This window comes from Asparagus officinalis, chromosome 6 (assembly GCF_001876935.1).
Source record: "Asparagus officinalis chromosome 6, Aspof.V1, whole genome shotgun sequence".
In the NCBI taxonomy this organism is placed as follows: Eukaryota; Viridiplantae; Streptophyta; class Magnoliopsida; order Asparagales; family Asparagaceae; genus Asparagus; species Asparagus officinalis.
In genome coordinates this window covers 3,223,390-3,240,767 of record NC_033799.1, presented here as the reverse complement: position 1 = coordinate 3,240,767, position 17,378 = coordinate 3,223,390, and the positions used below count along the sequence as shown (strand labels likewise).

General features: G+C 40.4%; 1 protein-coding gene across 1 annotated transcript in view; it reads right to left on the bottom strand.

The window, feature by feature from the left end:
• The window catches only part of LOC109844752 (CRS2-associated factor 2, mitochondrial-like), a 3,618-nt gene extending 1,527 nt beyond the window's left edge, over window positions 1-2,091 (bottom strand). The window contains exon 1 of the mRNA XM_020413864.1: window positions 1,543-2,091. Coding sequence (XP_020269453.1) covers window positions 1,543-1,990 — 448 coding nt within the window. The 5' untranslated portion in view covers window positions 1,991-2,091. The remainder of the gene's footprint in view (window positions 1-1,542) is intronic.

The window sequence follows — 17,378 nt, the reverse complement described above, 5'->3', positions numbered from 1 at the left end:
ATACGAGTCATTAGCAGCAGTGCAATGCATCTCATAAGGGACGGTGCTCATTGTTTAATAAGAGGCACCCTAATTAAGCTCTCCCCACATTGAAGTGCAAAATATGTTTAAAATGACGCAAATGCCATGCTTTGAAAAGCAGCAGTGAGGAACATATCTGATGCTTTGCAGTATTCATAACAAGGGTTTCCTGAGAGGATTAGGCATTTGAAGTGTTGATCCAAAGTTGTATGATTTTAGATATAAAGTAACTGGTAAGGTAATTTCTTCTAGGCACCAATCAACATTCTATGTTCTACACCAAGATCGCTCAACTGAGATTGTTGTCGGGAAACCAGGTCCTTAGTTCAACCAAGATATCTGAGTCAGAATGATTGTGAATTTCGGCTAATGCTCCTGAAGCGCCTTCTAGGATTAATAGAAGTGCCTATTGATCTAGATTGGGAGATGTCTAGGTTGAGGATGATGACAACTCATTACTAGAAGATTTTGATTTCTATAGTTACTAGTGTGCACCCTGCCTTTTTTTTTGCTAATTCTTTTTAAAATGTTTTTTTGTAAATGTTACATTATTTTTTAAAAATGTTATAATATTCCGTTTGTGCTACAGTAACTTAATGTAGCATGAATAGTGAATATCTGGATCTTCGGTAGACTAGGAAGAGTGAGGATGACAACAACTAAAAATTAAAAAAACTTCTTATTCCCGCATTTGTTAAGAAAAAAGACAAGAAAAAAATGGTGGGAGCTACAATAATTTCATGATTGGAATGAAGAAGAAAACATAAGCGACGAAAGGGAACTAGACAAATATGTACTATTCCTGTAACATTTTAGACATGATGTTAATATATTCAAGTTCCTTTCAAAAAAACTTTCCTTTTGCAACCCATCTTTAAAAAAAAATCTGCACAAGGACTATAAATAGTTGAATATGGATCTGGATATATGCATGTGACTTCAATGCAAGCACAGAGCACAACTGTACTCGGGTGTATGAGTTTACAGTTCACAACTTTGGTAAAGAAAATAAATGGCTAGAAATATATTCAACATATAACCATAAATGCAAACAGATTAACAACATAGCGATATATTTCTAAGGATATATGCACTTTAATACTCTAGCATTTCACCTGTTTCTGACATTTTACCCCAAAGTGCAAAAAAGTTGACATTAATTTCTTACAACATAGAAAAGTGGATGAGCAACATTTCTTTTATTACCAATTTTCAGTTTAGTTTATAAATTTGGAGAAAGTAAAGACAAAACTGGACTTCGAGGCATCTTATTGTCAAATCAAAGTCAATATTGAAAACTTTAAAGCATCATATTCACAAAATAGAAGATCAATGTATCAAAGTGCAAACCCCTAAATCAAACACAACTCAATTTGGTGCAAAAAATTACTTAATCTAGCAACATTCTTCAATATTTTCACCCAAATAATCACATTTCAAGTTATTTAACACTTCCCAAAGGCTACCAACATCCTGAAATGCTTACCACCAACATTTTGCACATATCGATCAAAGTAGTACCTAGATTGATTTGCCGAGAGCAATCACTATTCCGATACCTCTCCACGAGCTCGGCGACCTCCCCCTCCGTCAACGGCTCCCCCAATCTCTCCTCCCTCTCTCTCAAAACCCTATCTTTCTCAATCTCCTCATCGCAACTCGCCTTAACTCCGTCCCATTTCCGGTCCAGTCGACCGGGCCCAAACGGAGAGAACCGAGGCGGTTCTCTGAACCCAATTGCTTCCGCATTCGGGTCGGATTCGGAGTAGGAGTATCGGAAATCGAAGGGGATGTCAGATTTGATCAGGGGTGGCTTGGATTTAGAGGGAGCTGGGGGTTTTTTAGGGTTAGGGTTTTTGGGGGGTTTGGAGATCGGGGAGAACGGGGGGTCGTAAGGGCCTCGGGATTTGGGGCGAAAAAGAAGTGAGCTTTTTAGGGTTAGGGTTCTGGTTCGTTGAATTCGCTGCATTTGAGATGGAGAAAAGCTCGCTGATGAGCGTAAATTTTCTTTTTACGAACAGAGGAGGAAGACGATGCGAATTTTCCAGTTGGGCCCCCGGATATTCTAGAAATGGATTATGTAACCGTGAATGAGACTGGGCTGTTATGAGTGGGGTTTGTACTCCATAAAGGGGCCCATCTCAAACCACAAAAAGATTAGGATTAATTTAAAATAAATACTGATATTTGAAATCGGGGGTGGGATTGAGATCCTCTCCTAATGCCTATTATTTCCTAATGAGATTTGTGAAGAGTTAAGAGCGGGGCCTACAAGGATGAGTGGGGAAATAAAAGGCCATGATGAAAATGAAAGGCTAGGATCTCCTTATTAGGAGATATTAGGAGATTTTCATTAGGAGATGATCCCAGTCCATCGGGGATGTTAGTCAATTGAGACATTTTCATATGAAATGAGATAATTGTTAATAAAGTGGAATAATTTTTCGGTAGTGAGATATTTTAGTGGGATAAATAGGAACAATTTTATAAAGTGGGATATTTTGATAAAATAACGTGAGATAAATTTTTATAATCATGAAGTATATGTTTATGCATTTTGAAGATATAAATACTATTTATGTATTTTAAACTTATTATTATTGATTGATAATTGCTTACAATAATATTCTTTACTATAAAATAACTTTCGGTTAGACTATAAGATATTGACAATTATTATTATGATGATGGTCTAATGATGGTGATAACCATAATAGGAAAGAAGTAAAAAAAATATAAAAAAAATAACAAAATAAATATGAGTTCTAGTTTTTACCACCTAGTTCCAAGCTAAAACTTGGAGTAATTTGAGAGACTAGAACTCTCATTTTGTATAGAAAAATAAAAAAATTGGGATAATTTTGTGCAATTATCTCAATTCTAGTTTTGTTAGAGTTCTACTTGACTAATACTGTGAAAATTTTGTATAGAAAAATAAAAAAAATGGGATAATTTTGTGCAATTATCTCAATTCTAGTTTTGTTAGAGTTCTACTTGATTAATACTGTAAAAATTTTGTATAGAAAAATAAAAAAGTGGGATAATTTTGTACAATTATCCCAATTCTAGTTTTGTTAGAGTTCTACTTGACTAATACTGTAAAATTTTGTTCTAGTTTTAGTTTTATTTGACTAACACCTTAAAAATTTATCCCATAGATTATCCTAGTTCCAATTTTAAGTTCTAGGTGACTAACCCCAGAGCATTGAGAAAAAAATTGAAGCACCGAAAGACATCTCCTCTTTAGGATTGATGGTTAGCTTAACCTTTAACTCTGTATACAATCCGTTGTTTGTTAGGGTAATGTAGAGAGAGAGAGGGGTACTGATTTATGTCTTGACTATCCTTGCCCCTCCAGATTACAATCTGACTATCTTAAAACAGAAGAGGAACGCAAGGAACTCTTACAACCTCCACTGATTCGGAGGCCTCCCTGACTCTCTGCACCACATTGGCATATACACCATTCCTTGCTACATGGATTAAAAAAAAAGAACCAATTTGTTGTTAATCTAGGAGACGACTAAAGCAGTTGACTAGGACATACTGATAATATTATTATAGGAGAACTTTTCGAGGCTAAAAGGGCGAATGAGTTATTTAAGGAGCTAGACTCCTATGAACTAAAGTTGATGTCCACCAAACTTTCTAACCACTCATTTATTAATATAAAAAATATTTTCATATCATGCAAGGATCCCTAGGCAATATGAGTGACTAAAAAGTTTGGTGGTCAATTTTTTGCTATCCACTTAAGTCGACACAAGTTTTGCTCGTCATTTAAGAATATATAACAGCATGCATCAGAGCAACTTACTAAGCTTCATCAAAGTTGGAGAGTACTTTAAGCCTCTATTTCTCAATTCCTTTTGTCGATCTCCTCAAATCAAGGTCAGACCATCAGCTATATACATTTTAAACCAGCCTTGGATAAATTGGTGCCAATGGTTAATTTCCATTAGCATCAAAGGAATGACAGCCCTTTGTTTAGGATCATATATAGTTTCGACCACCATACAAAAGTATAATATTAATTCCCCCGATAAATTATTTTCCCACCTGTTTTATCCTGACAACGAGTCACATATTAATTACAAGAACTAGGCAGTCTAGGCTCCAGTAGCGTAGGCGATGATGGATAGGAAACATTTGAAGTGTTGATCCAATGTTTTGCTATTTCTTTTTTAAATGTTTTTTTTTTTGTAAATGTTACAGTATTTTTTTGCATCATCAACTTAGATCATTTCCTTCTACAAAGATTCAGGCTTTCACGAGAGAATGCCAATACCCTCCAATTCATCATACACTCGACGAAGACCTAGGGCAATCCCCACGGCGCACGGTCAAGATCCCTACAAACATAGAGCATGATATGTCACAATCTGATAGGTCAATTCCCTCAAAGATGATTCATTCTGACATGGCAGAGCTAATCGACTAATGCTCCTAACGCGCCTTCTAGGATTAATAGAAGTGCCTATTGATCTAGATTGGAAGATGATGACAACTCACTACTAGAAGATTTGGATTTCTATAGTTACTAGTGTGCACCCTGTCTTTGTTTTTTCCTAATTCTTTTTAAAATGTTACAGATTTTTTTTAAAATATTACAATATTCCGTTTTGCTACAGCAATTTAACATAGCATGAATAGTGGATCTTTAGATCTTAGGTAGACTAGGAAGAGTGAGGATGACAGTAACTAAAAATTAAAAAAACTTCTTGATTCCCGCATTTGTTAAGAAAAATAAGACGAGCACAGAGAACGAGAAGAACGTATATTTGGAGGAAAAAATGGTTGGAGCTACAATAATTTCATGATTGGAATGAGGAAGAAAACATAAGCGACGAAAAGAACTAGACAAATATGTACTATTCCTGTAACATTTTAGACATGATGTTAAATATATTCAACTTCCTTTAAAAAAAACTTTCCTTTTGCAACCAATCTTAAATAAAATAATAAAAATCTACACAAGGACTATAAATAGTTGAATATGGATCTGGATATATGCATGTGACTTCAATGGAGGCACAGAGCACAACTGTACTCGGGTGTATGCGTTTACAGTTCACAACTTTGGTAAAGAAAATATATGGCCAGAAATATATTCAACATATAACCATAAATGCAAACAAATTAACAACATAGCCATAAATTTCTAAGGATATATGCACTTTAATACTCTAGCATTTCACCTGTTTCTGACATTTTACCCCAAAGTGCAAAAAAGTTGACATTAATTTCTTACAACATAGAAAAGTGGATGAGCAACATTTCTTTTATTGCCAATTTTCAGTTTAGTTTTTAAATTTGGTGAAAGTAAAGACAAAAACTGGACTTCGGGGCATCTTATCGTCAAATAAAAGTCAATTTTGAAAACTTTAAAGTATCATGTTCACAAAATAGAAGATCAAGGTATCAAAGTGCAAACCCCTAAATCAAACACAACTCAATTTGGTGCAAAAAATTGTCGATCATTATAATCGATCTAAATCATACAATATAGATCTAGGGTTTATAACGAAAATCAAGAACAAGCCCTAGAAATATAAATAAGAACCATGAATAATTCAAAGAGAAGATTAACAAGAAGAATTAGCGGAATCATAACTAAATCCATGAAGAAATTCTAATTTAGGGTTTGAGATTTTCTAATCTAAAGGGTCTCTCCTTATGTTTCTCTCTAGATTGGGATTAAGAAAACAGATAATGTAACTCTTAGATTAGGGACAATAACACATTTATATAGATATTGCTATTTTCTAATTTGACCCTGTAGGCGTCAAAAAATGCTGAAAGATATCCAAATACAGCTCAAGAGGAAATCATCAAAAAAAGCAGAAGAACACAAGTTTGGGATGTCTCGCATGCGAGACAGTCTTTACTGTCTCGCCAGGCGAGACAGCATTCTCTGTCTCGCAGGCGAGACAGTCTTTACTGTCTCGCCAGGCGAGACAGCATTCTCTGTCTCGACTAGGGTTTCTGGGGAAAACTGATGGAAATGAGGTGATTTCGGGTAGGGGAGTATATATATAAGTGGATAAAACCCGACCCGAAACCCAACAAACCCGAACTGAGAAAACTGGAAAATCCTCAATGAGTCGACTCATCACAGTCATGGGTCGACTCATGACTTCCTGGGTCGACTCGTAACATAATGAGTCGACTCAGCAGAAACAAAAGGCAACAGGACTCGATTTCGTGAGTCGACTCATGAAAATCATGGGTCGACTCATGGACTAAAAACTGCATATGATGGTTCTGCTGCATATAATGAAATTTGCACACTCAAACCCATTACTGATGCACATAAACATGATCAAAATCTACGGGGTCTTACATTCTTCCCCCCTTAAAGGAATTTCGTCCTCGAAATTCAGAAATCATATCTAACTCATAAAGATACAAGAAAGACATGACAAGGGTTAAATCTAACCCGCACACATACACATTTTATAATACCGAATTCTAGTTAGCACACAGCGATATTCATCTTTAACGATCTAAAATGATGATATTGTTACCTAACCCCTAATCTAACGGAACTAGTACGTCGGGCGAAAAATCCAAACAAGGAACCCCCCATGTATATACCACGTGTTCCGAAAGATTAAGAATTAAGTAAAAGTACCCTCATTCTAGTGTTAAATATAAGTATCAAAACATAATATAATTATTCAAGTAAGAAGTCATATCGGTTTTACCTGCTCGAACAAGTGTGGGTAGTCGCGTTGCATGTCCTCCTTGCGCTCCCAAGAAGCTTCCTCTACTCCACTTCGGTTCCATTGAACTTTTACCAATGGAATCACCTTGTTCCTGAGTCTCTTGTCTTCTCTAGTAAGTATGGCCACTGGAATCTCAATAGTCGACAAATCATCCCTAAGCTCGATCTCCGGTGCATCCAACACTCATTGCCGCTCCTCATTGTGCAAGTGTTTCTTGAGCATAGAAATGTGGAATACATTGTGTATACTAGACATAGAAGCTGGAAGATCTAGTCTGTATGATACAGCTCCAATGCACTCCAAAATCCGGAAAGGTCCAATATATCTCGGTGCAAGCTTCCCTCGCCTCCCGAATCGCTGTACGCCTTTCATAGGCGATACCTTCAGCATAACCTGATCCCCAATCTGAAATTCTAGGGGTCTTCGCCTCTTATCTGCATAGCTCTTCTGCCGACTCTGAGCGGCTAGAATCCGCTCTCTGATCAAAGCTACCTTCTTAGTAGTCTGTCTCACTAGCTCTGGCCCAAACATCAAGCTGTCCTCCGGCTCGGCCCAACATATCGGTGATCTACAAGGTCTCCCATACAATGCTTCATACGGGGCCATACCGATCGTCGCTTGATAACTGTTGTTATAAGCGAACTCTGCTAGTGGAATATGATCCTCCCAGCTGCCTTGGAAGTCAATGACACATGCCCGCAACATGTCCTCCAACACCTGATTCACCCTCTCTGTCTGACCATCTATCTGTGGGTGGAATACACTGCTATAAGATAGCTTGCTGCCGTGAAGTGTGAAGTGAAAACCGATCCCCGATCTGATACGATTGTATCTGGCACTCCGTGAAGTCGAACTATATCCCGAATGAAGATCCTCACATAAGTCTCGGCTGTATAAGTAGTCCTCACTGGGATAAAATGTGCTGACTTCGTCAACCGATCCACTATCACCCAAACTGAATCATTCCCCTTCTTTGACTTCGGCAATCCCACTATGAAGTCCATGGAAATATCCGCCCACTTCCACTCCGGAATAGGCAAGGGCTGAAGTGTCCCTGCCGGTCTCTGATGCTCTGCCTTCACCTGCTGACAGGTGAAACATCTAGCCACATAGTCTGCAATCTCTCTCCGCATACCACTCCACCAGAAATGTCTCTTCAGGTCCTTGTACATCTTTGTGGTCCCTGGATGTACTGTGTACCGAGTACGGTGCGCCTCATCAAATAATTCCCTCTTCAGCTCTGCACTAGCTGGCATAACCAACCTACCCTTCATCCGTAGGCCTCCATCTGCTCCAATGGTCCAATCAGCCTTAGGCTCCTTGGAAATCTCCTCCTTTCGGATTTGAATCCAAGAGTCTCCCGACAGAGCTGCGACTGAGCTCTGACAACTCTGTCACTCCAAGATGGCTGCACTGATACAACTCCCAAAAATGCACTGGTCCCTCCAACCTCGGGTCTAAAATCAAACTGACTAAGAGTGATAAGGTCTCTGTACAATGAACATCTCAAAGCCGCCACCCGATGTCGACGCTTCCTACTCAAAGCATCTGCTGCGACGTTCGTCTTTCCTGGATGATACTGAATCGCGAACTCGTAGTCCTTGATAAACTCAATCCACCTCCTCTGCCTCTGATTGAGTTCCTTCTGAGAAAAGAGGTACTTCAGACTCTGATGGTCTGTGAATAGTTCAAACTGCACTCCATACAAGTAGTGCCTCCATGACTTCAGTGCAAACACCACTGCTGCTAACTCCAAGTCATGAGTGGGGTAGTTCTGCTCATGCACCCTCAACTGTCGAGAGATATAGGCTACTACCCTCTGAGTCTGCATCAATACGCCTCCTAAGCCTGCCAACGATGCATCTGTATAGACAACGAATGTCCTGTCACTGGTCGGGATAGTCAGAACTGGCGCCGTAGTCAATTTAGTCTTCAAAATATCGAATGCCTGCTGGCACTCCATACTCCATATAAACTGTACACCCTTCTTCGTAAGGCGTGTAATCGGCGTCGCAATCTTCGAGAAGTCCTGAATGAACTTCCTGTAGTATCCAGCTAAACCCAAAAAGCTGCGAATCTCTGACACCGTCTTCGGGGGCTCCTAATCAAGAACTGCTGTGACCTTAGCCTGGTCCACCGCTATGCCCTCTCTACTGATGACGTGGCCAAGAAATCTGACTTCTGAAAGCCAAAATTCACACTTGCTGAACTTGGCATATAACTGGTGCTCCTGAAGAGTCCTCACGTGGCGAACAAGTTGAACACTTTCTTAAAAGAAAGAAAGTTGAGAGAGGTCAACCGACGACATCCACAATTCCTGGGAACGCGACTCCCGATCCGAGGTTTCAAAAGGAGTATTCTTTCGAAGATGATGAAGCTCCAGCCATCTTGGAATACCTCCTCGCTAATGACAAAATCGAGCTACCACCTATTAAAGATCAGGATGGTGCTAAAATGATTATGGATCCAAATTACTGTGCGTACCACAGAAGGGTTCTTCATCCCACTGAGATTTGCTTTGGACTCAAAAACAAGATCCAAGCCCTAATTGACTCCGGCGTCATAACGACGAAAGAAGTCGAGTAAAGACGACCATATAACTCCATTGGGTACACGAGTATAAACTGTTTCCCCTCACTCCAAAGAGTATACGAGTATAAACTGCTTCTCGGTCATCTAACTAAGCACAATATTATACCTAGTTTTGCAAAGAAAGCTGGGGGTGGATGATCCATGTAACGGGAAGTTCCTAGAGAATCTTATATTCTTAAGGATAACCCGGACATGCGACTGATGATGACATACTCTTCGTTATACCCAGTTTAGCAAAGAAAACTGGGGGTCGATAATTCATGTAACGGGAAGTTCCCGGAAGAATGTTAAATATAATATTCTTAGGGATAACCCGATTATTATGAACAAAATGATAAAAACTAAACTCTTATTATGATTTCCGAACATTCTTTTGCTGGGATGAGATTCGATCACCTCTTTAGATCAATCTTCCCTCACAAAACTCATATCTTGTTCAAACCTTTAAACAGTTAGGACCAAAGCCGAAATCTCTTCTCGATTCCTTCCATGAACGAGAGGTCCATTCAAATTGAGCGATCAAACCTTTAAACAGTCAGGATCGTCTCAAAACTCCCACTTGGTCAAACCTTTAAACAGTTAGGACCAAAACCAAAATCCCCTCTCGATTCCTTCCATGAACGAGAGGTCCACAAATTGAACAACGATCAAAACCTTTAAACAGTGAGGATCGTATCAAACTCCCACTTGGTCAAACCTTACTACAGTTAGGACCACAACCAAAATCTCTTCTCGATTCATTCCACAAACGAGAGGCCCATTCTCAAGTTGAATAGTCAAACCTTATGACAGTTAGGATTATTCAAACTAGTCCAGATTCTTCCTTTGCACCAGGAGATAGAATATAAAATTCTTCCTCTCCGATTTCGGGTTCATCTACAAACAAGAGATCAGGAGATAGAATATAAAATTCTTCCTCTCCATCATCGGGTTTATCTCTACCAACAAACAAGAGACCAGGAGATAGAATATAAAATTCTTCCTCTCCGATTTCGGGTTTATCTCTACCAACAAACAAGAGACCAGGAGATAGAATATAAAATTCTTCCTCTCCATCATCGGGTTTATCTCTACCAACAAACAAGAGACCAGGAGATAGAATATAAAATTCTTCCTCTCCGATTCTGGGTTCATCTCTACCAACAAAAAAGAGACCTGAATACTCCAATAGGTACACGAGTCTAAACTGTTTTCCTACCCTCAACAGGAAGTTTCTGGAGAATATTACTCAGAATATTCTTAAGAATAACCTGAATACTCCAAATAGGTATAAGAGTCTAAACTGTTTCCCTATCCTCAACAGGAAGTTTCTGGAGAATATCGGTTAAAATATTCTTGAGAATAACCTGACTACCCCTAAACGGGTATATACAGTATCAACTTAACGACAAGAGCTGATTTCACAAGTACAAGTTCCAGCTTTAATTCAAGATCTCTACAATGGACAAGCGATAAACGCGATGCCGGAAGAATCTTAACTAATTCTACAAAGCACTGAATAGATTGAGAGACAAAGAGATCAAAAGTTGAAGCCACCTACGGGTTCCTCTACACGATCTACTCAACCAAGCATTGAAAGGATCGTAAGTAAGATCTATCTTATCCAAAGCATCCCAGAACTCCTCTATAAAAGATTGAGTCTGGAATACTTTGGAGGGGGTATCTGTAGGCGTCAAAAAATGCTGAAAGATATCCAAATACAGCTCAAGAGGAAATCATCCAAAAAGGCAGAAAAAACACAAGTCTTTACTGTCTCGCAGTCCACAATGGGTAGAGCGAGACAGCCATTCTCTGTCTTCACAGTCATGGCCCGAGGCACAGTATTCTCCTGTCTCGCCCGCCGAGACAGCATTCTCTGTCTCGCCGCCGAGAACAGCATTCTCTTGTCTCCGGCCCATGCAGACAGTTTCAAAGAAGTTAGAAACCCACTTTATCAACCGCCTGACACGTGCCACCAACTGTTTCAAGAACGTGGCGGAACGTCGTGGGCGAGAATCAACCTGTTTGATTAACTGCCAGAATAACGGAGTTTAAAACGTGGGCGAAAGACAGATTACAGCCTGAAGAAACTGTCAAAAGAATATTCGTTTTCCAAGACAGTATTTACTGTCTCGCTTCGGGCGCCAGACAGCAAATTTACTGTCTCGCTGGTGCGAGAGCAGCAAACACTGTCTCGGCCAGCGAGACAGCAAACACTGTCTCGCCCGCCGAGACAGCAAATGCTGTCTCGCGAGCACTGTTCATCAACGGGCTATAAATACCCCGAGGTAATTTCTTTGAAGGGGGCTGATCAGAGAGCATTCACAAGCTGATTTCAGAGCAGAGAGGGCAGAGTACTCGAGCTTCTGGTAACTCCTTGATATTCAGGCTTTGACTTGATTTCAAGAAGAACGACTATCTTACTTCGATAAGATATCGTTTCAATTTCTAACTTCGATAACGAAGGAAGAATCAGTAAACCTCGCTTCACGATCTGTGATTCGATGGTCCACGAACCAAAGCGTTCCCGGCACAGGCAAAGAGCCCACGAAAGCAGTGATCCAAACAACGATCCTGCGTTTATTTTCTCAAGAGTTGTAATTTTTTTTTTGTTGTGTAAAAGAGTCTTATAAAAAGGCTGTTTTCTTTGAATTTATTGTAATCGACTAAAGATATAATGAATTCGACAACAAATTCGACTTTTGGCGAAAACAGACCCCTCATCAAATTAGACTTGCAATCTAGTATCTACACAATTAGCACATGATACATTAAATACCCATTAACCCAGTTTAAACTCATTGGTCACTTTAAGCGGGTTAACTTTAAAGATAGCACTACACACTAATTTAACATATGTGCTCATGATTAGATTTAATTCAACAATCTTCCACTTGAGCACCATATTGTAGGGTTGAAAAAGTTTAATTGATTTCCTTGATTTGAAGAATTAAGATTCGATCGCTCGGTACGAATCTATTACAATCGCTCTCTCTCTCTCAATTACAGTGGAAAAGAAGTTTTGATTCGACTTCTTTTTAATTTAATGTGGGTTCTTAGTGAAAAGAGTGGCATATTGAAATGTCATGACTCATTTATACAAGTAATTAATAATACTACGAAAATACTTTAATTAAGTGGCATATTGAAATGTCATGACTCATTTATACAAGTAATTAATAATACTACGAAAATACTTTAATTAAGTCGGTATAAGAGAACAAATTATTGGCATAAAATTTTTGAAGAAATAGTAGTATACATTCTTGATATGGCGCAGATTATGCTTGTTGAAGAGCATAAGTAATAAGCTAGAGGGGAAAAGGGGAATGCTATAGGCGGCCCACTATAGAGAAAATCAAGTGATACGTGTTGCACTACAAATTTTAAAGTAATGCAAACAGCTAGCAGACCATATTTACTAGTACAAACCAGTTTTTTTTTTAAAAAAACAATTACCATCCATAAATTGCAGAAAGGGGAACCCTGAAACAGTAACCATCCATAAATTGCATCTCTAAAATTCACAAAAAAAAAAATGCATAGACAAGTATAATTTATTTGAATAAATGGCATGTGCGACCCGACCACGTTTAAGGAAGACACTGAGATGCCTCAATTACCACCGAAACATTATTAGGAAACACCAGTCAAACTCTGAGCACCTCAGCAAAGATGAATACAACGTAACATTGGTTAGAATTTCCGATACCGCGTGGGAAGTTTTCTATTATGTACAGTTTTTCATTTGGAATGTGGTAAGTTTTTCGTTTGAAACGTGGATTGGAATTTTGGGGAAAAAAATTTAAGCTTTTCAAAAAAAAAAAAAAAACCTGATTGGTCCAATGTCGTGTTACTGTTCATCATTGTTCTTCTTTAGTTAAAAGAAGTAGTTGATGCCCCTTCCGCTTAACTGTTTTAGTTTTTATAAACACACAAAAATTGCAATATCGTTGAAAAGCGCTGCTGGAACTTTTCCAACATTGTAAGTAGGAGGGGTAGAATAATCCAATTTGAGAGAATTCAATGGTAACTTTGCAATACAGAGATGATTTTTAAATTTACAAATACGGAAGATTTGTGGGTTGTATATGCAAAAATTATTCTAATCATTAGTTACCTAGATTCGGTTATGTTGGTGATTAAAAATTAATTTTCCGAATAAGACCAAAATATCTCTTTAGAGATAGGGGGAGTGAGAGGGAGAGGGAATGGTGGAGTCTCCGTTCAAGCCCAACATACTGAAAGGGAAAGTAGCTCTCATAACAGGTGGCGGGTCGGGTATCGGGTTCGAGATCTCAACCCAATTCGGCAACCATGGCGCCTCCGTTGCTATCATGGGCCGCCTGCGCCAGGGGCTAGATGACGCGGTCGCCGTTCTCCGTTCAAAGAGGATTCACGTCAATTTCTTACTAGCTCATTGCCTGTCAAGATTGAATTTTTATGCGATTTGCGGTTGGTTTCTGAGGTTTTATCAGATGGGTATCTCGAAATTTGACAGCATGATTAGTAATTGATGGAGTGAGTAAATGCTTGATGGAACTAACGTGTTCGTACAACTAGTGACTGCTTCATGAATAAATTTTCGAGCTTCTTTATTTTTTTTATACTTTGATCTCTATTTTATTATGTATACAAGGGTGTAATTAATTAGTGATATTGTAATTTCTGCCAATGTCGTGGAAATCCCTCTGATTGCCAAGAATGCAAGCCTCACAATGGGCAGTTTCCTTACTGAATCCACGCACAAAGTATTTGCCATAGTTGATCTTGGGACCCACAACTAGGCAGTTTCATCACAATGGGCAGTTTCATTACTGAATCGACTGTGGCTGCAATAGCCTTTGACGGAGACTGAACAGCCTTTGACGGAGGGAGACTGCAACAGCTATCAGCTACTTCTTGCAGGCTCGACAGACTACTGGTTACGGGATGTTGTGAACTGACACAGCCCTCCTTTGACGGAGATCGGAACAATGTTGTCTCCGAAATTTTATAAATATAATTTCTTGACCCTTGAACCTTGAGCCGTCCCATCGCCCAACTTCCCATCGCCCAGGACTCACAATTTATCGAACAAAGAAAAAAAAAATAAAAAAACTCCATTCTTTGTTTGGTGTAACTACTTCAGCCGGATGAGAGACTGACCGACAGACTACTGGCTGCGGGATGCTGTGGACTGACGCAGAGCTCTGCGTCGACTGTGGCTGCAACAGCCTTTGACGGAGACTGAACAGCCTTTGACGGAGGGAGACTGCAATAGCTACCAGCTACTTCTTGCAGGCTCGACAGACTACTGGCTGCACGCAGAGCTCTACGTCGACTGTGGTTGCAACAGTCTTTGACGGAGACTGAACAGCCTTTGACGGAGGGAGACTGCAACAGCTACCAGCTACTTCTTGTAGGCTCGACAGACTACTGGTTGCGGGATGCTATGGACTGACACAGCCCTCCTTTGACGGAGACCGGAACAATGTTGTCTCCAAAATTTTATAAATATAATTTCTTGACCCTTGAGCCTTGAGCTGTACCATCGCCCAACTTCCCATCGCCCAAGACTCACAATTTATCGAACAAAGTAAAAAAAACAAAAAAACTCCATTCTTTGTTTGGTGTAACTACTTCAGCCGGATGAGAGACTGACCGACAAACTACTGGCTACGGGATGCTGTGGACTGACGCAGAGCTCTACGTCGACTGTGGTTGCAACAGTCTTTGACGGAGACTGAACAGCCTTTGACGGAGGGAGACTGCAACAGCACTACTGGTTGTGGGATACTGTGGACTGGCACAACCCTCCTTTGACGGAGACCGGAACAATGTTGTCTATGAAATTTTATACATATAATTTCTTGACCATTGAGCCGTCCCATCGCCCAACTTCCCATCGCCCAAGACTCACAATTTATCGAACAAAGAAAAACAAAAACAAAAAAAACTCCATTCTTTGTTTGGTGTAACTACTTCAGCCGGATGAGAGACTGACTGACAGACTACTGGCTGCGGGATGCTGTAGAATGACGTAGAGCTCTGTGTCGACTGTGGCTGTAACAGCCTTTGACGGAGACTGAACAGCATTTGACGAAGGGAGACTGCAATAGCTACCAGCTACTTCTTGCAGGCTCGACAGACTACTGGCTGCGGGATGCTGTGGACTGACACAACCCTCCATTGATGGAGACCGGAGCAATGTTGTCTCCGAAATTTTATAAATATAATTTCTTGACCTTTGAGCCTTGAGCCATCCCATCGCCCAACTTCGCATCGCCCAAGACTCATAATTTATCGAACAAAGTAAAAAAAACAAAAAAAACTCCATTCTTTGTTTAGTGTAACTACTTCAGCCGGTGCTGTAGAATGACGTAGAGCTCTGCGTCGACTGTGGCTGCAACAGCCTTTGACGGAGACTGAACAGCCTTTGACGGAGGGAGACTGCAACAGCTACCAGCTACTTCTTGCAGGCTCGACAGACTACTGGCTGCGGGATGCTGTGGACTGACACAACCCTCCATTGATGGAGACCGGAGCAATGTTGTCTCCGAAATTTTATAAATATAATTTCTTGACCCTTGAGCCTTGAGTCGTCCCATCGCCCAACTTCCCATCGCCCAAGACTCACAATTTATCGAACAAAGTAAAAAAACAAAAAACTCCATTTTTTGTTTGGTGCAACTACTTCAGCCGGATGAGAGACTGACCGACAGACTACTGGCTGTGGGATGCTGTGGACTGACACAGAGCTTTGCGTCGACTGTGGTTGCAACAGTCTTTGACGGAGACTGAACAGCCTTAGACAGAGGGTCTTGCAGGCTCGACAGACTACTGGCTGCGGGATGCTGTGGACTGACACAACCCTCCTTTGACGGAGACCAGAACAATGTTTTCTCCGAAATTTTATAAATATAATTTCTTGACCTTTGAGCCTTGAGCCATCCCATCGCCCAACTTCGCATCGCCCAAGACTCATAATTTATCGAACAAAGTAAAAAAACAAAAAAACTCCATTCATTGTTTGGTGTAACTACTTCAGCCGGATGAGAGACTAACCGACAGACTACTGGCTGTGGGATGATGTGGACTGACGCAGAGCTCTGCGTCGACTGTGGCTGCAACAGCCTTTGACGGAGACTGAACAGCCTTTGACGGAGGGAGACTGCAACAGCTACCAGCTACGATGCTGTGGACTGACACAGCCCTCCTTTGACGGAGACCGGAACAATGTTGTCTCCGAAATTTTATAAATATAATTTCTTGGCCCTTGAGCCTTGAGCCGTCCTGTCGCCCAACTTCCCATCGCCCAAGACTCACAATTTATCAAACAAAGTAAAAAAACAAAAAAACTCCATTCTTTGTTTGGTGTAACTACTTCAGCCGGATGAGAGACTGACCGACAGACTACTGGCTGCGGGATGCTGTGGACTGACGCAGAGCTCTGCGTCGACTGTGGCTGCAACAGCCTTTGACGGAGACTGAACAGCCTTTGACGGAGGGAGATCGCAACAGCTACCAGTTACTTCTTGCAGGCTCGACAGACTACTGGCTGTTGGATGCTGTGGACTGACACAACCCTCCTTTGACGGAGACCGGAACAATGTTGTCTCTGAAATTTTATAAATATAATTTCTTGACCCTTGAGCCGTCCCATCGCCCAACTTCCCATCGCTCAAGACTCACAATTTATCGAACAAAATAAAAAAAACAAAAAAACTCCATTCTTTGTTTGGTGTAACTACTTCAGCCGGATGAGAGACTGACCGACAGACTACTGGCTGCGGGATGCTGTGGACTGACACAGCCCTCCTTTGACGAAGACCGGAACAATGTTGTCTCTGAAATTTTATAAATATAATTTCTTGACCCTTGAGCCTTGAGTCGTCCCATCGCCCAACTTCCCATCGCCCAAGACTCACAATTTATCGAACAAAGAAAAAAAACAAAAAAAACAAAAAAAACTCCATTCTTTGTTTGGTGTAACTACTTCAGCCGGATGAGAGACTGACCGACAGACTACTGGCTGCGGGATGCTGTGGACTAACGCAGAGCTCTGCGTCGACTGTG